The 23,205-nt window shown below is 36.9% G+C and overlaps 1 protein-coding gene and 1 long non-coding RNA gene across 2 annotated transcripts; both read right to left on the bottom strand.

The window, feature by feature from the left end:
* Nucleotides 1–13,155: 13,155 nt before the first annotated feature.
* Nucleotides 13,156–16,569, bottom strand: pimr98 (Pim proto-oncogene, serine/threonine kinase, related 98). Its single transcript, XM_087304540.1, has 7 exons — nt 14,931–16,569; nt 14,508–14,602; nt 14,358–14,408; nt 13,861–14,239; nt 13,597–13,773; nt 13,419–13,507; nt 13,156–13,297 (listed from the first exon to the last, which is right to left on the bottom strand). Exons 1-7 carry the CDS (start codon nt 15,253–15,255, stop codon nt 13,277–13,279), a joined length of 1,137 nt encoding a protein of 378 aa, XP_087160666.1. The 5' UTR covers nt 15,256–16,569; the 3' UTR covers nt 13,156–13,276.
* Nucleotides 16,570–18,017: 1,448 nt separating this feature from the next.
* On the bottom strand, nt 18,018–21,490 carry LOC147838584 (uncharacterized). The gene is made up of 2 exons (XR_015522240.1): nt 21,445–21,490; nt 18,018–21,333 (listed from the first exon to the last, which is right to left on the bottom strand). It is a non-coding gene; the product is annotated as an uncharacterized LOC147838584 (long non-coding RNA).
* Between the last annotated feature and the right edge of the window lie 1,715 nt (nt 21,491–23,205).

Below are 23,205 nucleotides of genomic sequence, written 5' to 3'. Positions count from 1 at the left end.
GCCATCAAGCACAGAAGTCTAATTGTAATACGCCAGTGACTCATGTGTTGATTTACAAAGCGTCATATAAGATTATATAGCAAGTCAGTCGGATGTGAAAACGGCAAAGAAACAAACTTCCCACTTGACTGTTATAAATAGAAATTTAAACTTCACTATCACTTCACATGCTCAGTCTTCAAGAGGTACCAGTTTTCCAGGACCACCAGACAAGCCATATCCTCAGCTCTCCATCCATCTGTCATCCCGTGGGGAGACGAACACCCACCCCTACCATCCTTGCACATCGTATCAATGAAGCTATCGGACCATGCATTAACAAAAGCGCTTCCATTTACAGCCGCCTATGCCCTTATTAAGATGCCTCGCATGGATATCAACTAAAACAATTTTCATGTCTGCCATACTTGTATTATTTTGCAAAGATTTAATTTCTGATTCTCTTTGTTTTTTCTATTTTAGAGATCATGACTGCTGGCTCCAGAAGCTGACCCTCATCCAACCTATTACACTCCACATCCTCTTCACAAAGGATACATTCCATTTTTCACTTTATCCAATCTGTCCTAACCTGCAGTCTGCAACCTCCGAACCTGAAACCGTCGATTATCTTATTAAAAAAAAAATCAACAACAACTTCATGATTGAACCATTCAAGGCTCCTCCATTTAATATCTCGCGCATTAGCCCCATTGGTGTCGCTACTCAAAAATTTTCTGGCAAAAACGCCTTATAGTCGACCTTTCGTCCCAACACAATTGCTCCTTTCCTAGCATTAACAGCACTATCCCATTGGACGAATATTCGCTTAACTACCACGACATTGATCAAGCGATCTCTCTCATAAAGATAGCCAGTCGTAACACCTGGCTAGCCAAAGTAGACATTTCCTCTACCTTTAAAATCCTGCCAATCCACCCAGACTTCTAGCACCTTTTTGGCATTCATTGGCGCAATCAATTTTATTTTTTGGATGCAAAAGCAGCCCAAAAAATAGTTGACATGATGTCAGAAGCTTTATGCTGGATTCTGTCTAATATTTACGGAATCCCATACCTCATTCACCTTCTAGACGATTTTCTTATTTCCCCCCCGTCATCTCCTCCAGCCAAACACCTAGCGATCACCCAGCAGGTTTTCGCTGATCTCAGAAAGGACCCTGTACTTCAATCGAATTTCTGGGTATTAATCTAGACTCGCATAAATTCCAAGCATCCCTTCCTAAAGAGAAAATCAATCGAATATTTTCTCTATCCCAAATTTTCCTTGAAAAACAGATGTGCACACAACGAGAACTCCTACCAATTCTAGGCCATCTAAATTTCGCTATGCGCATCATTCCTTTCATTTCCCACCTCCTTCAATTATCCACCACAGTTCATGGCTTAGAAGAAACAATTTTTCTCTCTAAACCCAGTCGCGATTAACTCTGCTTATGGATCTCTTTCCTTAAGCAATGGAACGGCTGTTCCTTTTTCTACAGCGACTTGATAGCATCCCCTATTGACATTAACTTATACACAGACGCTGCCCCTCCAATAGGTTACAGTGGCTACTACAAAGGACACTGCTTTGCCTTAACATGGCCACCCCAATTGTATTTCCATTCCGAAAGACCAATGTGAACCCTCAATGCATACCTCACAGCATGGAATTCATTCAAACAATTCCATACCATGCTAGACAACCCATTACACTCAAAATCCTTACTTCATGCATCTACACCAGGGGTCTCAAACTCAATTTACCTGGGGGCCGCAGGAGGCAAAGTCTGGGTGAGGCTGGACCGCATAAGGGATTCCACAAAAAAAAGTCCTCAAATGTCATTATTAACAGTTTTAATTATTTCTTCTGAACATGAAGTGTCCTGAACATTAATAGAACATTAAGTGAAGATTATGAACAGTTCTTCTGAACATGGCATCTTTTGCCTACTTCTTGCTGCCAGAGACTTGACAGCGCTTCTTCTCACAAATCTGAACCACATTTGGCTTTAGAGCGGAAGCAGTTGAGACCCTCAGTATGGCTTGAAGAGGATCATCATTAAGTCTAGACCTGTACTTTGACTTATTGAAGTCCTAGGGAAAAAAGTGGGGGAACTCACTCAAAACTTCCATTCCCTCACCTAAAAAAAAGGCGTATATATGTATAAATAAAACACCCCCACCCCACTCCAGTCACATCAGTCTGTACCAGTCTGTATCTACCTATAATATCAACACAATCTCACGGCAATTCGTAACTTTTTCATTTAGCGACTAATTCATATGAATTCGTACGATTTAATTCGTACAATTTAGTACGATTTGCTTATCCCCCAATGACGGTTGGGGTTAGGAGTGGGGTCAGGTGCCACGCCTCCTTTTAAAAATCATACCATTTCGTACGACTGAACTCGTACGAATTCGTACGAATTAGCCACTAAACTGGCAAAACGTAAAATACTTACGTTTTCTCGTGAGATCAGGCTGATAATATATATAAGATGCAGGGCAGGCACGTGCACACATAGGGCTCAACCTGTGCAGAGCACATGCCCTTTTTAGTCTTGCATAGAAAGTGCCCTTCCTAACACCCTCGGTCCCGCCCTTCAGTAGGCGCGCGATAACACCGCTCTTGAGTACGTGCACGACAACACAGCTGATCAGAACACGCGCATTGAGTGACAAGCGACAATGACAATCCTTCGCCTATCAGGTTTTCCCCCAGAGCCCTTTTCCAGCCACTCATTCGGGATTGGCACAGCCACTACAGCAGCCTCTAACAGGCTCTCACACCATCAGATCCAGACCCTTGGTCGCTGGTCTTCTGAAGCTTTCAAATCTTACATACGCCTCAATAAATACCACCTCAAGAAAGCCCAACAGGCTTTAACCAACCCCCAAGCACCTCCTCACACGGCTCCAACTCAAAAAGATGTCTAACAGAGCCTCGAGTCTCGCAAGAGTCATCCAAACCAAACCCCGCAGAAGCCCAATTGTCCACCCATGGCACCCTTACATGTTTGCCAAGGACTCCCTCAAGGGCCATTGCAGTTAGCATCTTCTGCAATCACCAATAGCTATTTACAGATGCAAACATTTGTATCCACATGTTCTTTGCGCATTTACTGCGTTTGTACATATGTATTATATTTGTGCTTGTTCCCTTCTTCCAACTTTTCCAAATCTTTTATCCTTATAACCCTACTTTTTAGCCTCTCGTTCCTTTCTTCTCTACACTCCACTCCCAACTAATTTTTTCTACACTCTACCTCTACCAATCTTTTTTCTCCCGTCTTGACTCTTCAGACCCTTGAAGGGGCCCCCTTGAGCTCCGACTCTCGCAGGATTCGGCCATAGTCCTTTCTTCTTCATGCTGATACCTATTCTTTTCCGCCTAGTCTCCAAGCTCCAACCCCTGCAGGGGTCTGCTCAAGCTAAAACTTCTTCACTCTACTTCAACTACCTCTCTTCTCCTTATTGACTCACCCTCTAGCTCTGACCACCGCAGGGGTCGCTCCGAGCCCCAACTCTCGCAAGAGTTACCCAGAACCCTCTCTTCTACACACTGCTACGTATCTCCTCCCATCTACACTCTACCTCCAAGCTCTGACCTCCGCAGAGGTCGCTCCGAGCTCCAACTCTTGCAAGAGTTACCCAAAATCCTCTCTCCCACTCACTGCTACCTATCTCCTCCTATCTGCACTCTACCCTCAAGCTCTGACCTCCGCAGAGGTCGCTCCGAGCTCCAACTCTCGCAAGAGTTACTCTCTTCCACTCACTGCTACCTATCTCCTCTTATCTACACTCTACCCCCAAGCTCTGACCTCCGCAGAGGTCGCTTTGAGCTCCAACTCTCGCAAGAGTTACTCTCTTCCACTCACTGCTACCTATCTCCTCCTATCTACACTCTACCTCCAAGCTCTGACCTCCATAGAGGTCGCTCCGAGCTCCAACTCTCGCAAGAGTTACTCTCTTCCACTCACTGCTACCTATCTCCTCTTATCTACACTCTACCCCCAAGCTCTGACCTCCGCAGAAGTCGCTTTGTGCTCCAACTCTCGCAAGAGTTACTCAAAATCCTCTCTCCCACTCACTGCTACCTATCTCCTCCTATCTGCACTCTACCCTCAAGCTCTGACCTCCGCAGAGGTCGCTCCGAGCTCCAACTCTCGCAAGAGTTACTCTCTTCCACTCACTGCTACCTATCTCCTCTTATCTACACTCTACCCCCAAGCTCTGACCTCCGCAGAGGTCGCTTTGAGCTCCAACTCTCGCAAGAGTTACTCTCTTCCACTCACTGCTACCTATCTCCTCCTATCTACACTCTACCTCCAAGCTCTGACCTCCGTAGAGGTCGCTCCGAGCTCCAACTCTCGCAAGAGTTACCCAAAATCCTCTCTCCCACTCACTGCTACCTATCTCCTCCTATCTACACTCTACCCTCAAGCTCTGACCCCCGCAGGGGTCGCTCCGAGCTCCAACTCTCGCAAGAGTTACCCTAAAATCCTCTCTTCCACTCACTGCTACCTATCTCTTCCCATCTGCACTCTACCTGCAAGCTCTGTCCTCCGCAGAGGTCGCTTTGAGCTCCAACTCTCGCAAGAGTTACTCTCTTCCACTCACTGCTACCTATCTCCTCCTATCTACACTCTACCCCCAAACTCTGACCTCCGCAGAGGTCGCTCCGAGCTCCAACTCTCGCAAGAGTTACTCTCTTCCACTCACTGCTACCTATCTCCTCCTATCTACACTCTACCCCCAAGCTCTGACCCCCGCAGGGGTCGCTTAGAGCTCCAACTCCCGCAGGAGTTACCCAGAGTCCTCTTTTACACTCTGCTTCAAACCACCTTCTTCTCCCTTTTATTCACAACCCTGAAAATTATGACCCCCGCAGGGGTTTCTTCAAGCTCTAACTCCAGCAGGAGCTACTAGAATCCTCTCTTCACCCTTCATAATCCTATCTACTTAATGCCCATGCATTAAACTTTCTTTCCTTCCATTATATCCAGCAGCCGGATATAGCTCTATTTTCCTTGCTTTTTGGGGTTTTTTTCCTTGAATACGCGGCTGCTGTCCCGAGCGATTAATTACTGCATTTTGGGGAGTTCTGAGATCCACCGAGCTCAGGCTCCCCTCTTGCTCTGCCAACGGGGGGAAGCCCCGGGCTCGAGGAGCCCTTGAGCTCGGGGCTCTCTCCCGGGACAGCATGCCAAACAAGCTTTTGTAAATAATCAGCTAAGTGTGAACTCTTGAAGTGAAGTTTATTCATAAACTAATTTCGAGAGGATCACGTGCTTATGATTTATCACGGCCAGTCTCGCATTTGCTAATCACTATCTTCCAATCATATGAGCCCTAAGCTACTATAAATAGCCACAGTTTTCAGTTCACTTTATCTTCGTTTGGAAGAAGCCCCCCTCCTCCCCTATTCTCCTTCTTTACCTGTGATTGGGCGGCACGGCGGCCCAGTGGTTAGCACTGTGAGCCACACAGCAAGAACACTGCCGGCCCGGGTTCCACAGGACCGGTGGGTGTTTCTGTGAGGAGTTTGTATGTCCTCCCCGTGTCCGCGTGGGTTTTCCCCGGGTTCTCCGGTTTCCTCCCACCATCCAAAGACATTCAACATACATAACAATCAAGCTTGTCTAATCCCTTGCGTTCCCTTAGCTACAGCGGCAGGGGAGTTCTGAGATCCACCGAGCTCAGGCTCCCCTCTTGCTCTGCCAACGGGAGGAAGCCCCGGGCTCGAGGAGCCCTTGAGCTCGGGCTCTCTCCATGGACAGCATGCCAAACAAGCTTTTGTAAATCATCAGCTAAGTGTGAACTCTTGAAATATTCTAAAAAGAAAAATATTTTCCATTGTGATGAATATATATATATATATCAATTATTGACAGAATAAAATGTATTGTTTTTGGTAAATTTTGACAGCTGTTTGGGGGATTATTTTATGAGGCCAAACTCTTTCTATTTTGCTGTAGGCCTATACTGAAAGGCTGAATACATTAAAGCCAATAACCACTATAGCCTGACGGATGAACAAATAAAATTAAAACCTTATGAATAAATAGTATATCTCGCAAGATACTGCGTGATCCAAAAATAGTATTATTTAATAAAATTTTTAAGTCTTTATTACATTTGCCTGGCCCCGGGCCCTGGGCCCGGTTTTTCAAAAGTAATCCACTAGGATTTTGGATAAGGGATTGGATCAAATCTTGAAAATGGGTTTTTCAAAAGAAAAAACGGATTACATAATTGGATTAGATCACGTAATCCAATCTTGGTTTTGATCCGGATCAAACCTTTAGTTTGGGTTTGTCGGACCTTTTTTGTAGGATCTGGATCACTGTGATCCAAAAAACATGGATTAAACTGATCCCATCAGAAGGGTAGATTTAGCGTGGATTTCATGCCTAAAATGTAATGAAAACTTAAAAAATTTATTAAACAATACTATTTTTGGATCATGCAGTATCTTACGAGATATACTATTTATTAATAAGGTTTTAATTTTATTTGTTCATCTGTCAGGCTATAGTGATTATTGGCTTTAACGTATTTAGCCTTTCTGTATAGGCCTCCAGCAAAGTAGAAAGAGTTTGGCCTTATAAAATAATCCCCCAAACAGCTGTCAAAATTTACCAAAAACAATACATTTATTCATTTATTCAAGCATATGACTACGCCAGCAGATCTATAGTTCCATGACTAAACAGTATAGTATCACCCCATTGGTTTCTCCAGAAGGTTGAGTCCTCTGCGCTGGAATGTGTCTCTTGTAAAAATATACATTGTGCCTGTTGACTTTTGCAAAATAAGAATATTGCTTTTCTCTTAATACTGTCTTTAAGTCCCCTGGTATTCAATGAAATAAAATAAAGTTTAGAACAAAATTTAAACATACTATTTACTTACACTACAAGTAGCTTTAACAAGCTAACAAATAACACCTCACAATATCTGTGTGGAGAAAAAAGAAAAAGAATAATTCAGTTGGTCCTTCTAAATATAATCACGTGTCTCATTTGTCAACATTAACAGCTCCCATGAACTATTTAGTATACATTTTAAGCGAAACATACTTAAAACAGTGTTTTCCTGTATTCACAAACAGCCGAAAATAAAAACTGGGTGAAATGTTTACAGTATACTCACCAGAAGTGTCCTGCAACTGCAGCCACGAGAAAATGCCATAGCCTGAACAGTAAGTCAGGTTGGGAGCAGGTGCAGGATCAGACAAAAACTCTGTTGTACTTAAAGTTATTCATCCAATAAACTTTGTCTACAAAAAAGTAGAATTCGCTTAAAAGGTTATAGTAATGAACTAAATATAAAATTATTTAAGTACTTGCACTTACAGGCTCACAAAACAGTAAAACACCTTTTTTTGAGCTGTTGACGGTCGTATATGTGTCCCACACTGCTAAAAACACTATTAGGACACAAATATTTCACTAAAAAGTGAAAATCGTTTGTTTTCGCCTAATTTCGAGCAAATTTATACTTCCAGTTAGAAACTAATTTTTTGAAGCTGCGTCACAGTCATGAGATCTTAGCGTGTAATCTAGTGTGTAGACTTTATGTCTGTACCTGGGAGTACCTTGTGACGTCTCTGAGTGTGCTGCGTTCATTCATGAGAGACTTGGTTCAAACCAATCAGTGCGCTCTATTGTGTATGCCGTGCAACTTCATTAATATGAAAGCTAGCTTACAAGACTGTTTGTACCTGAAACAGTGTTCAGACGGCAGATAGACGCCATGTTGGGTTGCCAAAAGAAGTGGGAAAAGAATAAGATTTGTTTTGGAGATACAGGTCGTGATTTTATAATGTGCTGCAACGAAGGTTTTGTTTTAATTTTTCAGCTGTAAGAGCGCAATTGGACTCACGTGTGGATCAGTGCACGCGACACGTGGCAGAAATACGTTTGCTCTGAAAATTTTTTACTTAAGAGCTTTTTGCATCTGGGCCCGGTTTTTCAAAAGGTTTAATCTGGATAAAATTGATCCGGATTTAGTAATCCTGTTTTTGCAATCCGTGATCACGTAATCCAGCTTACTTTTTGAGCCAGTTTTTCAAAGCAACATTGGATTGGATCATTCTGATCCAGATAGGAACTTTTTAGGATCACTAAATCTGGATTACCAGTGTTCAATCACAATGTAGATGGATAGATAGGCCTATGTAAAGAGCAACAAGTAGAATAGCCAGTGTGGGGTAAATATAAATTTATTATTATTTGAAATGAAAACTAAGAAAATTTTATAAATAATAAAATAATTATAATAATAAATAATAAAAGCAAGAAAAACCCCACCCCATCCTCTTCCAGCAGTCCGCTCATCTGAGATCTACAACACTGTACATTGAGGATATTTATAATAAGTTTCAAATTGCCATTGCCATTCTTTGCATTTTTTTTGTTATTCTGTAATCATTGCATGCATCACTAATGAATATTCTAAACACAAAAATATTTTCCATTGTGATGAATATATATATATATATATATATATATATATATATATATATATATCAATTAGTAACAGAATAAAATGTATGGTTTTTGGTAAATTTTGACAGCTGTTTGGGGGATTGTTTTATGAGGCCAAACTCTTTCTATTTTGCTGTAGGCCTATACTGAAAGGCTAAATACACTGTTAGACCTTACCGGGTTAATTTTACAGTAGAATACTGGCAACACTGTTGCCAGCCACTCACTGTAAAAGTTCAGTTACAGTAAGTAACTGGCAACAGTGTTGCCAGTTAATTACTGTAACTGAACCATTACAGTGAGTGACTGGCAACAGTGTTGCCAGTTATTTACTGTAACTGAACCGATACAGTGAGTAGCTGGCAACTTTGTTGCCAGTTAATTACTGTAATAGAGCAGCAGTGGTAACTAACTGGAAACTGTGTACAGTTAATTACTGTATTGTAGTGTTACAAATCACAGCATTATACTGCATACACATTAATAGTATGTAATATATAGTTATTGTAGTGTTACTAAAATTAATCAGTATTCTTAGCTGTTATTAAAAAAATAGAAGGCATAACATTTTTCAGACAAATTTATTTTATTGTTTTGGCACCAAACAAATAAATAACAGAAAAAGTAGAACAAAATTAAGAAATCAGCAGATATAATTATTGTCTTGCAGATTACAGGTCTGCACAGTAAGGCTGCGGTCACATTAACGTTTGAGCATGCGAAATTCTGTCATACTGCACTGCGAAGTGGAATTAAACAACGCGAGAAGTGGAATTCAACAAAATAATTAGAGATTGAAAAAGCAAGCCAGAGAGGTCACGTTTTGATCTTTGATTGGTATCAAGCAATCACATGATGTGATTTTGCATGTCAGCGTTCTCCAAGCTTGAACTTTCCAATGCTGCGAATTATGAAATTTGTCGCATGAGCTATTATTCCAGGTCTGCAGTACTCACATGCGTATGAATCGAAGTCTATTGGGAGAAAAGTGCAGTGTGACCGGGACTTTAAGCTGTTACTCTAGTTAAACACACCTGATCAAACTAATTAAGGCTTGTTAGAAATCTACAGGTAATGTTGAAGCAGGGTGGGTACTAAATTCTGCTGCTGCAGTTCTCCAGGAACTTGGAGTTTGACCCCCATGGTATATAGCAGGGGTGCTCAATCCGGTTCCTGGATATCTACCTTCCTGCAGATTTCAGTTGCTACCCATATCAAACACACCTGCCTGTAATTATCAAGTGGTGTTTAGGTCCTAATTAATTGGTTTAGGTGTGTTTGATATGGATAGCAACTGGAATCTGCAGGAAGGTAGATCAGCAAATGAACAGCAAAAAACACGACATAATTATTTTAAATTTTAAAGTTTTAAGTAATTAAAAACTGTGTCAAATCTCAATAAAAAGTTTAAAATAATTATAAAAAATAAAAATAAAGTTGGCAACATCGAAAAACCAAAGGATCCAATCTTTTATTGTTATAATTATCTCATGACAACAAACTTTTATTGTTTCTAATATAAATTCATAGGTGGAAACACTGCTCTGAAAAATACTTGGCAACAAACTCACAACCTGTGACCTGACAGTGGAGCTTTTGTGTGTGGATGGCTATGTGTATCATGTTTTTGTGATTCCCTGTGATGATGTGCACATGTTACCTTACAGAGATGATGGAATTTAATTTTGGCTTAGTTGCCGGAAAGATACATACAACTGTTAGCATCTGTACATTATGGCAGTATGCAATATCCAATATCCAATAAATACATATACTTAGACAAAAGTAATGTAAGAAGTTATATGAGGAGAGGCTAACTAGCTAACAATGTAGCTTTCAAGTACACAGTTCAAGATAACAACAATATAACTTAAAACACAGCCTTATTATTGAAACCCTCAAAAACATTTGAACACATTTTATTTACTCGTTGTAGATTCTTATTTAAAGCCTAATACATATCAGACTCTACATCTGAATTGATGGACAGAGAATAGAGCACACTCAGCAGTAAACAAATCAAACACCTGGCTCCCTTAAAGGGCCAGCATTTTCTGAAAACTCTTTCTAACACCTTTGTGTTTAGAAGAAGACAGACAGCCCGTGGGAGTGTGTGGTGATGCCTAAATCATTAATTTCTGCCTTTAAAATGCACATCTCTATACATAGCAACATAAACCATCAGAGAAGATGGGACAGTAATGGTTGAACAGTAATTTGCTATTTATTGTCAGTTACTATCTGTAATGAGTACATAAAGTAAATTACTGTAATTTATTTTTTGCACTACACAATTTCATACAAAGTCTACTCCTTTTACAGTAAAATAATGTGTTAATAAGTAATAAATGTTTCCTTTTATTACAGCAAAACACTGTAGATTGTGCAGTAAATAACTGTAAAATAGCCAGAGTAACAGTGCAGTTATACTAATTAAACACACCTGATCAAACTAAATCTAAAGGTAGTGTGTTGAAGCAGGGCTGGAACTAAATTCTGCTGGGCTGTGGCCTTTCAGGAGTTTGACATCCCTGGTACATAGCATATTTTCAAAGGAATTGCCTACATTTATCACAATCATGCACATATCATTGAATAAAAACAATAAAAATATAAAAACTTCATCCAAAGCAAACAAATAAAAAAAAAAAATAATAATCTGATCCTCATGTTGTTCCAAACCTATAGTAATATATATTACTATAGGTAATATATAGGTCGATATCTTTACCTTTTAATTAGCTCTGTGACATTGACATTGGTTGACTCCTGATACTCAATGTTAAAAACATAAAAGGAACCAAAGAAAACACAGAGATGGCTGCAGAGAAATTTATCTTATCATCAATGCATTGCCTCACTTTCTCCTCAATACTGACCATACACATACCAAAACTGAACTATATATATATATATATATATATATATAGCAACATAAAGCATCAGAGTACATGGGGTAATAATGGTTGAGCAGTAATTTACCATTTATTATCACAGTAACTATCTGTAATGGGTACATAAAATAAATTACTGTAATTTATTCTTTGCACTACAAAATTTCATACAAATCCTGCTCCTTTTACTGTAAAATACTGTTTCCTTTTATTACAGCAAAACACTGGCTATTTTACAGTTATTTACTGCATAATCTACAGTAAGGGTTAACAGTTTACGTTAAAGCCTATAATCACTATAGCCTGACAGATGAACAAATAAAATTAAAACGTTATGAATAAATAGTATATCTCGTAAGATTCTGCATGATCCAATATAGTTTTATTTAATACATTTTTTTACGTTTTTATTACATTTTGGGCATGAAATCCACGCTAAATGCACCCTTCTGATGGGATCAGTTTAATCCAGGTTTTTTGGATCAAAATGATCCAGATCCTACAAAAAAGGTCTGAAAAACCCAAACTATCCAAATCAAAACCAAGATTAGATTACGTGATCTAATCTGATTATGTAATCCGTTTTTTCTTTTGAAAAACCCATTTTCAAGATTTGATCCAATCCCTTATCCAAAATCCTAGTGGATTACTTTTGAAAAACCGGGCCCTGGAGATTGTGAAATCTGGATTTGCTGCTCGGATTTGCTTTCACATGGCATTGCCATTTTTTAAAAATTTATTTATGTTTTTTGTATTTGCACAGAAAATAAAAAATTTAGAACAAAATTTTAAAATTAGCAATTTCAAGCCCACATATTGTCATTGTTTAAGTATTTATGGCCAAAAACTGTAAACATGATATAAACATATCTAGATGTATTATGTTTGAATTGACCTATGCACAGTTATTCAACTTGCGAAGGGAAAAAAAACAAACGTTTTTGTGTGTGTTTGAAAAACATCTAACTGCTTATAAGGTGGCATGGAGGCTCAGTGGTTAGCACTGTTGCTGCACAGCAAGGTGGTCGCTGGCTTCCTAGCGGGACCAAGCTGGGTCACTTGGCGTTTCTTTGTGGAGTTTGCATGTTCTCTCTATGTTCATGTGGGTTTCCTCCAGGTGCTCCAGTTTCCCCCACAGTACAGGTAGGGGAAACTGAATTGTAGAAGCCACAGTCTAAATCAGCCATAGTGTATGTGTGTGAATGTGAGTGTGTAGGAGTTTACTTGGTTGTGACTGGAAGGACATCTGCTGTGTAAAACATATACTGGATAAGTTAGCAGATCTTTCCGCTGTGGCAACCCCTGATTAATAAAGGGACTAAGCCGAAGGAAAATGAATGAATGAATAATTATCTATAAATCAAGTCATCAAGTAGCCATATAGATTTGCACTGCCTACCCAAATTTAGCCTTCTTTTGGCCAGACGTTTAGAGTCTATTAGACAGCATTTAAACGTCTCATTGCTTGGTGAGATGTCTGAAGAACAAATACATGTGGCAGGGAAGTGTCAGTTATTTTAAATATTAATTTTCATAGAGGAAATGTGATGTCATTTTACAGCTTAAAATGATGTTTATCATCAGCTGTTTTGTGTTGGTGACTTTTTTGACACGTTTATTGTGTCAATATGCAGCGTCTAGTCATCTTTTTAACTGTAAGAATAGCATGACACAAGAAATGCATTGCATACTTATCATACATGACAGAAACAAGATTCACAGTACTATGTAAATATGTGCTCTCCTAGAATTGTTTTTGTCAAATAATACTCTTCACAAGAGTTCAATTAATGCATATGTTTTATTGTTTGTTTTGAGAGGAGCCACCTCCTGCTCAAGATTTCCTGCCTCAAACAGCCTGAAACGTTCCTCTCAAGACAATAACATGTAGGGTGGCTGTTCTTCAGTTCTCCAGGTTGGTGTCCTAAAATAAAAACAGCAATTAGTTTATCAAAAGTCAATCCAAATCTAATATTCTCTAAGCTAACATCCATAGTCTTGTGTTTGAATTAACCCTCCCAAAATACTCTGCTTAGGCTTCATACCTTGAACCATTCGTGGAGAAGAATCTCTTTTAATTGAATCCGCTGCTCTGGCTTTTGCTGGAGACAGCAACTAATCAACTGACAGCATTCTGTGAAAAACAGTTGAAACATCTGTTTACCTTGAACTTCACACCTCCTTTGATGTTGCATGTAAGAGTCTTTGAAATAAAGAGCTTACCATCGGACAAGCCAGCTTTGGAGAAGTTGTTCTCATTGATCATGTGCAGTTCTTGAGGGTTGGGAAAGTCCTCACACACCAATACAAACAAGAGGATGCCAAGGGACCAGACTGTTGCCGGCTTCCCATTGTATTCACCCGTTTCCTCAAACTCTGGGGGGCAGTACTCAAGGGTGCCTAAAGGTAAAAGATTTTTGCATCAATTAGCATTTGTTGCTATAAATTCAGAATATCGTTTTTCACAGCTTAAGGGTTAATACATACCGGCAAATGTATCGTAGGGTAATTTCTTGAGAAGGTCTCCACACCCAAAGTCTATTAATTTGACTTTATGAGTCTCCTTGTTGATTAGTAGATTTTCAAGTTTGATATCGCGATGTAGAACACCATTGCGGCAGCACATGTATGCAGCTTGAGTTGCCTGCTGCATAACAACACGCGCTAAACCTTCACTTATGGATCCTCCATAGCTTTCTGTGAAAGCATATAGGTCCTCACAGGGTGAAGGGTATTCCAACACCATTATATAATGGTCCTCCTGGTCCTGCCAGTCCAGAAGCTGGATTATTTCTGGAACGCTGGATACTCCATGGGCGAGGATGAGAAGTGCAACTTCAAGAGGAAAGGGCTCTGAATGACCCGACTACAGGAAATACATTTTTTATGATGTTTAGATAGATATATATTTTATAGATTATGAATTGAATCATAATTTCACAAAATTTCGACAACAGTAGCTTGTCTTATGAGAAATCACTTACGATACGTATGTATTCCACATCTTCCGTCTTTGTGACAAATTTCACTGCCACCTAATAAACAAGAAATAAGCAAAGTGTATGTAAGAATGATTGTACAGCTAACATATTGTATTTGTTACTATTTATCCTATCCAGGAAAATGAAAGGCACCTTTAAGTCATCGTGTAGACGTCGCCCCTTGTACACAGTTCCAAAGGATCCTTCACCCAGCATGTCATCGATCAGATAGTGGCAAGAATTGATGACTATTAAAACAAAACCAAGGTTAAGTAATATGAAATATCAACCAGTGTAAAACAGGACAAAATGTTTTACTTAATCAGTGTACATTTTTTGAAAATGAGGTCTGAATGTTGAATAAATAAGCTTTAGTTTTACCTATTGCCAAAAATGTATCTTGTGCAACTTAAGACTGGTTTTGTGGTCCAGGGTCACAAATGGAAACATTAAAATGGCCTGATATAGTAGTGCAGGTGTGTGTGTGTGTGTGTGTGTGTGTGTGTGTGTGTGTGTGTGTGTGTGTGTGTGTGTGTGTGTGTGTGTGTGTGTGTGTTTAAGGGACAGTCAACTTACCCTGACTTGTCATCTTTCCATTATTCTCTATTTGTTTTGAAACAGAGGCCTGTGTGCAGACTGGAGTTTGACCACCATTGATGCTCCAGTCTGACGTTGTGTGCTGTGAAATCTGAGGGAAATTGGCACTCCCCTCGGAAGCATCGGGGACTGGAATCTCAGTGGCATTGTTACAACAATCAGAAGTGGATGAGTGAAATGGAGGCTGGGTGACATCAATACTCCAGACTGACACTTTGTGTACCGGAGTCCGGGTAGCGTCAGTACTCCAATCTGATGTGGTGCGTGTTGGTGTTTTGATCTTATCAATGCTCCAATCTGACATGGTGTGTGCTGAAGTCTTAGTGAAATCATTGCTCCACCTTGATGTGGTGCGTGCTAGAGCCAGGCCAGAATCAATGCTCCAGTCAGATAAGGTGTGAGCTAAGCTTTCGGCTTCATCACAATAGTCAGGACTAAGCAATGGAGTCTGGCTGATGTCAAATTTCCAGTCGAATGAAGTCTGAGCAGTATTGCTGCTCAGAACTGGAGAACGGAGGACATCAGGTTGAACAGTAAGATGTTTCTTTACTGTTGGATAGACTTCAGGGTCACTGGCTGAAGGTTCCTGAAGATTGAGGTCTATAGTATGAATGACCTGCTGTAGAGATCCGTCACCTGAAGAGGAGGAAGGTTGTACTTCAGGTGGTGCTGCAGTTGCCCCAGTGTCCTGAGCCTCTCCATCAACCTGAAGTGTACTATTTTTTTCAGCAGCTCTCAGACAGGAGAACCACCGCCACAACTTGAACCTTCTTTTCTTTTTACGGTTGGCCTCCTTTCTCTTTTTATTTTTCCCCTCACTCGCACTATCTTCACCTACGCCAACAGGATGTTTATGAGCTTCCACCAAATTGGTGAGCTGTGGCGGTGCATCTGATGGTAAACGTACACACGCTCAAAATCATTGTTTGCCTTTTTGCAACGACAATTACGTTGACCCATCGCTCAACTAGTTTAACCGCAGAATGCCAAAGTCAGAGTTGCATTCGCATTCTCTTAGCTATGATGTCACCGTTTCGAACATTCACATTCAATTCTAAATGTGACGCAGGCTGGGCCGTTTCTGTGGAGCGTTTCTGTGGCCATTTGAAAGTGCCATATTGTTTTTGCATAAAGTATATGCCTTATAATCAATCAATAACTGATCACACATACTCATAGCCTGTATGCAAGCGGCTGCGCGGTAAACAGGCTAAACTTGTAAAACATAGACCAGCGTTACGCCTTCATGAAATTAATTCTGCGTCAGTTTTACAACAAACTAAAACTCGAAATGAATTCAAATAAACAGTTGTAACAATAAAAAATCATTAAAAACATTTGTTTTTCACTATTTTACTTTCACTATTATACATTATATTACATATATTTATTTATAACAAAATTCGAATGGACCTAAATTTACCAAATGATTTAAAACGTCTGAATCTCTTTAATATAGGATTGTAAAATGCTAGACACTTCTATTTACTTCGTTATTATTCCTTTTGCACAATTTATCAATCAGTTTATCATTATCTATCTGCATCTGCAACATGGATATTCGCACCCTAGGAAAAAAAAAACCTATAGAGGACGAAACCTTCAAAAACTATAAATAAATAAGTAAACAAATAAATAAATAAATGAATAAATAAATTCATAAATTCCTGCATAAATAAAACAATAAATAAATACATTGCATATTTATTTGCTTTATTTATGCAGGAAATTGTGAACTTTTTTACTCATTTATTTTTATAATTGCTTTTTTTATTTATTTAATGTTTTATTTATGTAGTAATTTATATTTTCTTGTTTATTTATGCTTTGTTTTATTTATGCAGAATTTATTTACTTATTTATTTATATATTTTCGTTTTTATTCATTTTTATTTATGAAGACATTTTTTTTATTTGTTTATTTATCAGTCGTATTAATTTATTTATAAAAAAAATATTTATGCCTGCATTTATGGATTTATTTACTTATTTATTTATTTGCGTATTTATTTATTAATTTTTTTATTTATACAGGAATTTATAGATTTCAATGCTTATTTATGTATATATGCGCATATTTTGTTATTCTTTATTTTATTTTATTTTTGCAGAAATGTATGGATTTATTCTTCAATTTCGTTATATATTTGCGTATTTATTAATTTTTTATTTATGTATGAATTTATGTATTTATTTACTTTGTCTTTTATTTGTATTTTTTTCTTTTTTTTTGCGTATTTATTCATTTATTTATTTATTTATTTTTGCCGGTTTCGTTCTTCGTATAAACTCAGCATTCTTTTGATTTTGGATGCATGCTTTTTTTTCTATTGACATAATATTTTTGCTCCTAATTTATTCATTCATTCTTTATTGTACTGCGTGCGTGTGTATATGTTTCACTGACAGTGTTGAGGTTGACATTTTGTATGCTTAAATTCTTTAATGAATGTATAAATGAATGGTTGGACTCGTCACTATTAAGTATGGCTGATATTTTAATCCTCATGCTTAAAATATCATCAGTCACTTGCACTTCTATTTTTTGATAGGCTACATGTTTATATATATTGATAAATTGTGTATATCCATTACCACAGTGACACATTTATATTCTAGCAATCTCGTATTTTATTATTCTCTTGACGAACTTTTTTTTTTTTTTAATTTAAACTTCAAATAACACACAGGCATTTTCAACTTCCATCGTTAAACATATATATCATTATATCCAAGCAGCATATAATAAACAAAACAGTACAAATTAATAATAACATAAAAATTAACCTTAAATAATACAAAAGAAAATACATTACATTCAGAGGGGTCAGTCCATATATGTTGACAAAAGCTTAGAGAGCTTTAAGGCACCTTTTGTTTTTACTTGTTTTATAGATTTATATAACATATTGAAATCATTTGTAAATGCTTTGAAACAAGGAGAAACTTTAACAAATCTACATTTGTGTATATAAAATTTTGCTACAATCAACATATTATTACATAAAAATTCAACTTCCTTGTTTTTCATAAAAATGCCAAATTTCACAATGTGATAGTCAAACGCAGGTGTTACATTTTTAGTTATCAACCACTAATACAATCTGTCCCAAAAGGATTTGACACTGGAACAACTATAAAAAAGATGTTCATGGGATTCTATATCTTTCAAGCAAAAAATACAAGCATTACTGTCTAAATGAAATCTTATTCTAAGAAATTTGTTACATGGATAGATGTCATTAATTGTTTTGAAATGTACTTCGTTCATTTTAGGTAACAAGGGAAATGACAGGTATCTTTTTCTAATATCAATAGTGTCCGCTTTAGAAAATCTCTCAGATAAAACTTTTCTTTTAACAGGAAGAGGAAAATATTCTTTTGTCAGTAGTGATCTCAAGACCTTGTTGTTACGTTTAATATCCAAAAATGAATAATTATTTATAAACAAATCAACTAGTGTAGGTATTACAGAGGAGTATTGCACTATACCTTTAACTAAGTTCCTCAAAGCCACATTAATAGCTTTGACAACCAAAGAGAATTCTCTATATGCACAATTAAAATTGAATTTTAACCTAAAATGATCATAGCTCAACATATTACCATCATCATCCATTAAATGAATTACATTTAATTCCTTTGTCAAACCAGTCTTTAAAAAATAAAGATTTCCTGTCATGTAGAAAAACACACCTGTTATTCCAAATGATAACATTATGTGGAGTAAAATTGTGCTTGTACAACATCTTCCAATATAGTAACACTTCTGCATGAAAACCAGACAATTTAAATGGCAATTTTAGTAAGTCAAAATCACATTTTAGAAAAAAAGAAATTCCTCCCATCCTTTGAAAAATATGAAAAGGGATGCTAAACCATAAAGACGGTTCACCTTTAACAAAGCTTTGTAACCATTTTAACTTCATTACTCCATTTATAACGCCAAAATCAATAGCATTCAACCCCCCTTCCTCTGATAACTTTACCAAATCATTTTTTCGAATTAAATGTTGCTTATTGTTCCAAATAAACTCATAATGAACTCTGTTAATTTGTTTAATACATATTTCTGTTACACCTAAGGAAAATGCTGGATAGATTAATCTTGATATTGCTTCCATTTTTGTTAATAATATTCTCCCCAAAATTGAAATATTTCTTTGTAACCGGCTACTTAATGTTTTTTTATTTTTCTTTACAACAGTATGAGTATTATTATTTTCCCTGTCCCTAAAACTTTTTGTAATAGTTATTCCCAAGTATGTTATTTAGCTTTTAATTGGGATATTATACAATGAATTTTATGTATTATTGTGAAGAGTTAGAATCTCACATTTTTTCAAATTTAAATGTAACCCTGAAGCATTAGAAAACAATGATATAGACTTTAAGGCAATCGGTATTTGATTAGAGTCCTTCAGAAATCAAGTTGTATCATCAGCTAGTTGTGTAATTAACAAGGATCTACTTTTAATGGCTTAATATTTTTAATATACAGTGCTAATAATTCGGCAGCAAGTAAGAAAGAAGGGGGCTGACTGGATCTCCCTGTCGTATTCCCCTTCTGATATCAAATCTCTTTGTAGTACCCGATTGAAGTAAAACAACACTTGTTATTTGTTATATTGTCAACATTGAAAGAATATTAATACATTTTGTCCCAAACCCAAAATATTGTTGAGACTGAAAAACAAAAGGGTGTTCAAGTTTATCAAAAGCTTTTAGAAAATCCAGAAATAGTATTATACCATCATCCTCTATCAAATGTGAATAGTCTAATAAATCTAACACCATGCGAATGTTATTATGTATTAGTCGATTTGGAAGAAACCCAGATTGTGTATCACTAATAATTTTACCTATACCACCTTTAAGTCTAGTAGCTAATGCATGAGTGAATATTTTGTAATCAATGTTAAGTAAAGTAATTGGTCTTAAATTATCAATAAGAGTGTTGTCTTTTTTGGTTTAGGTATTAAAATAATTATAGCCTGTTTCATTGTAGTTAGTAGTGTATGACTTTCTAAACATTCTTTTAGTGCTTTAAAGAGCATTTCTCTCATATCATTCCAGAAAAAAGATAAAAGTTAGTTGCAAGTCCATCTTGACCTGGTGATTTACCTAAAGCCATTTTTTTAATAGCAGCATCAAGTTCTTCAATTTTTAAATCAGAGTCACATATCATTTTAAAATCTTCATCAATTTTAGGAATAAAATTATAGAATTTTTGAAGAAATTCTCAGAATCTTTCATGGAAAATGATGATGAATATAGGCTTTGATAAAATTTAAAAATCTCATTACTTATTTCTTTTGGATCAGTTACAATTTTATTATTTAGATTTAAGGTGGTAATTGCATTTCTGTCTACTTTTTTCTAATCTACTAAAATAAGAGCTGTTTTTTACACCAACTTCCATCCATTTTGCTCTAGATCGTATAAATGCCCCTTGTGCCCTATTTAAGTAGAAATCGTCGAATTTAGTTTGTAATCTAATCATTTCCTCTTTATTAGGTTCTAATAATAAATCCTTTTTACAACAATCATTAATGTCTTTTATCAGCTGTTTTTCTAATTATTTTTGCTTATTACACAATATTTTACCATAATTAATTGAGTACATTCTCACTTTATCTCATCATTTGTCATGATTGAATATAAGATTTTTTTAACCATGTCACAAAAATATTCTTCTTTTAACAAGTTTGCATTAAATTTCCAATATTTTTGCCTACATGTTCTTTCAGAGCCTGGGATCAGTGTGACAGTAATTACACAATGATCAGTTGTAGGAGCTGCAGAGATTTTAGCTTGCAAAACATATTTAAAAATTTCTTGGGTTACCAACCAAAAATCTATTCTTGATTTACAATTTCCATTGGGTCTAATCCATGAATATTGCCTTACTTCAGGGTTAACATGATTCCAAACGTCTATTAGGGAAGTATTAATACAAACATTTGTAATACATTCATTTCATAATAACCGTATTTTGTTGAAAATCTATCCATCCATTCATCAGGGACACAATTAAAGTCACCAACATATTTTCAGTTGGGAAAAATGTTTTCAACTCTCTAATAGTTTCTGAAATGCATTCCAGCAAAATTCTCTTTTTATATTGACCATTATATCCGTAAACATTTAGAAGAATCAGTGGAGTACCTTCAATCATCAAAACTGCAGCAATCCAGTGTCCATCCTTATCTTCTTTCACTTTAACTACTTTACCAGGACAGTTATTCAAGCATATGACTACGCCAGCAGATCTATAGTTCCATGACTAAACAGTATAGTATCACCCCATTGGTTTCTCCAGAAGGTTGAGTCCTCTGCGCTGGAATGTGTCTCTTGTAAAAATATACATTGTGCCTGTTGACTTTTGCAAAATAAGAATATTGCTTTTCTCTTAATACTGTCTTTAAGTCCCCTGGTATTCAATGAAATAAAATAAAGTTTAGAACAAAATTTAAACATACTATTTACTTACACTACAAGTAGCTTTAACAAGCTAACAAATAACACCTCACAATATCTGTGTGGAGAAAAAAGAAACACAACCATTTGTATTCACAAACAGCCGAAAATAAAAACTGGGTGAAATGTTTACGGTATACTCACCAGAAGTGTCCTGCAACTGCAGCCACGAGAAAATACCATAGCCTGAACAGTAAGTCAGGTTGGGAGCAGGTGCAGGATCAGACAAAAACTCTATTGTACTTAAAGTTATTCATCCAATAAACTTTGTCTACAAAAAAGTAGAATTCGCTTAAAAGGTTATAGTAATGAACTAAATATAAAATTATTTAAGTACTTGCACTTACAGGCTCACAAAACAGTAAAACACCTTTTTTTGAGCAGTTGACGGTCGTATATGTGTCCCACACTGCTAAAAACACTATTAGGACACAAATATTTCACTAAAAAGTGAAAATCGTTTGTTTTCGCCTAATTTCGAGCAAATTTATACTTCCAGTTAGAAACTAATTTTTTGAAGCTGCGTCACAGTCATGAGATCTTAGCGTGTAATCTAGTGTGTAGACTTTATGTCTGTATCTGGGAGTACCTTGTGACGTCTCTGAGTGTGCTGCATTCATTCATGAGAGACTTGGTTCAAACCAATCAGTGCGCTCTATTGTGTATGCCGTGCAACTTCATTAATATGAAAGCTAGCTTACAAGACTGTTTGTACCTGAAACAGTGTTCAGACGGCAGACAGACGCCATGTTGGGTTGCCAAAAGAAGTGGCAAAAGAATAAGATTTGTTTTGGAGATACGGGTCGTGATTTTATAATGTGCTGCAACAAAGGTTTTGTTTTAATTTTCCAGCTGTAAGAGCGCAATTGGACTCACGTGTGGATCAGTGCGCGCGACACGTGGCAGAAATACGTTTGCTCTGAAAATTTTTTACTCGAGAGCTTTTTGCATCTGGGCCCGGTTTTTCAAAAGGTTTAATCTGGATAAAATTGATCCGGATTTAGTAATCCTGTTTTTGCAATCCGTGATCACGTAATCCAGCTTACTTTTTGAGCCAGTTTTTCAAAGCAACATTGGATTGGATCATTCTGATCCGGATAGGAACTTTTTAGGATCACTAAATCTGGATTACCAGTGTTCAATCACAATGTAGATGGATAGATAGGCCTATGTAAAGAGCAACAAGTCGAATAGCCAGTGTGGGGTAAATATAAATTAATTTTTATTTAAAATGAATACTAAGAAAATTTTATAAATAATAAAATAATTATAATAATAAATAATAAAAGCAAGAAAAACCCCACCCCTTCCTCTTCCAGCAGTCCGCTCATCTGAGATCTACAACACTGTACATTGAGGATATTTATAATAAGTTTCAAATTGCCATTGCCATTCTTTGCATTTTTTTTGTTATTCTGTAATCATTGCATGCATCACTAATGAATATTCTAAACTCAAAAATATTTTCTATTGTGATGATTATATATATCAATTAGTAACAGAATAAAATGTATCATTTTTGGTAAATTTTGACAGCTTTGGGGGATTGTTTTATGAGGCCAAACTCTTTCTATTTTGCTGTAGGCCTATACTGAAAGGCTAAATACACTGTTAGACCTTACCGGGTTGATTTTACAGTAGAATACTGGCAACACTGTTGCCAGTTAATTACTGTAACTGAACCATTACAGTGAGTGGCTGGCAACAGTGTTGCCAGTTATTTACTGTAACTGAACCGATACAGTGAGTAGCTGGCAACTTTTTTGCCAGTTAA

This window comes from Danio rerio, chromosome 22, assembly GCF_052040795.2.
Source record: "Danio rerio strain M-AB ecotype USA chromosome 22, GRCz13ab, whole genome shotgun sequence".
In the NCBI taxonomy this organism is placed as follows: domain Eukaryota; kingdom Metazoa; phylum Chordata; class Actinopteri; order Cypriniformes; family Danionidae; genus Danio; species Danio rerio.
Note: the sequence above shows the minus strand (reverse complement) of the source record. Positions and strands in the feature narration are given on the sequence as shown.

Excerpts from the sequence above, each read along its gene's own strand:
- pimr98 (XM_087304540.1), bottom strand. The coding sequence starts at position 15,255 with ATGTCAGATTGGAGCATTGATAAGATCAAAACACCAACACGCACCACA. Across the intron at positions 14,603-14,930 it reads TGGAAAGATGACAAGTCAGG|TCATCAATTCTTGCCACTAT; the intron begins GTAAGTTGACTG and ends TTGTTTTAATAG. Across the intron at positions 13,508-13,596 it reads CAAAGCTGGCTTGTCCGATG|AATGCTGTCAGTTGATTAGT; the intron begins GTAAGCTCTTTA and ends TGTTTTTCACAG.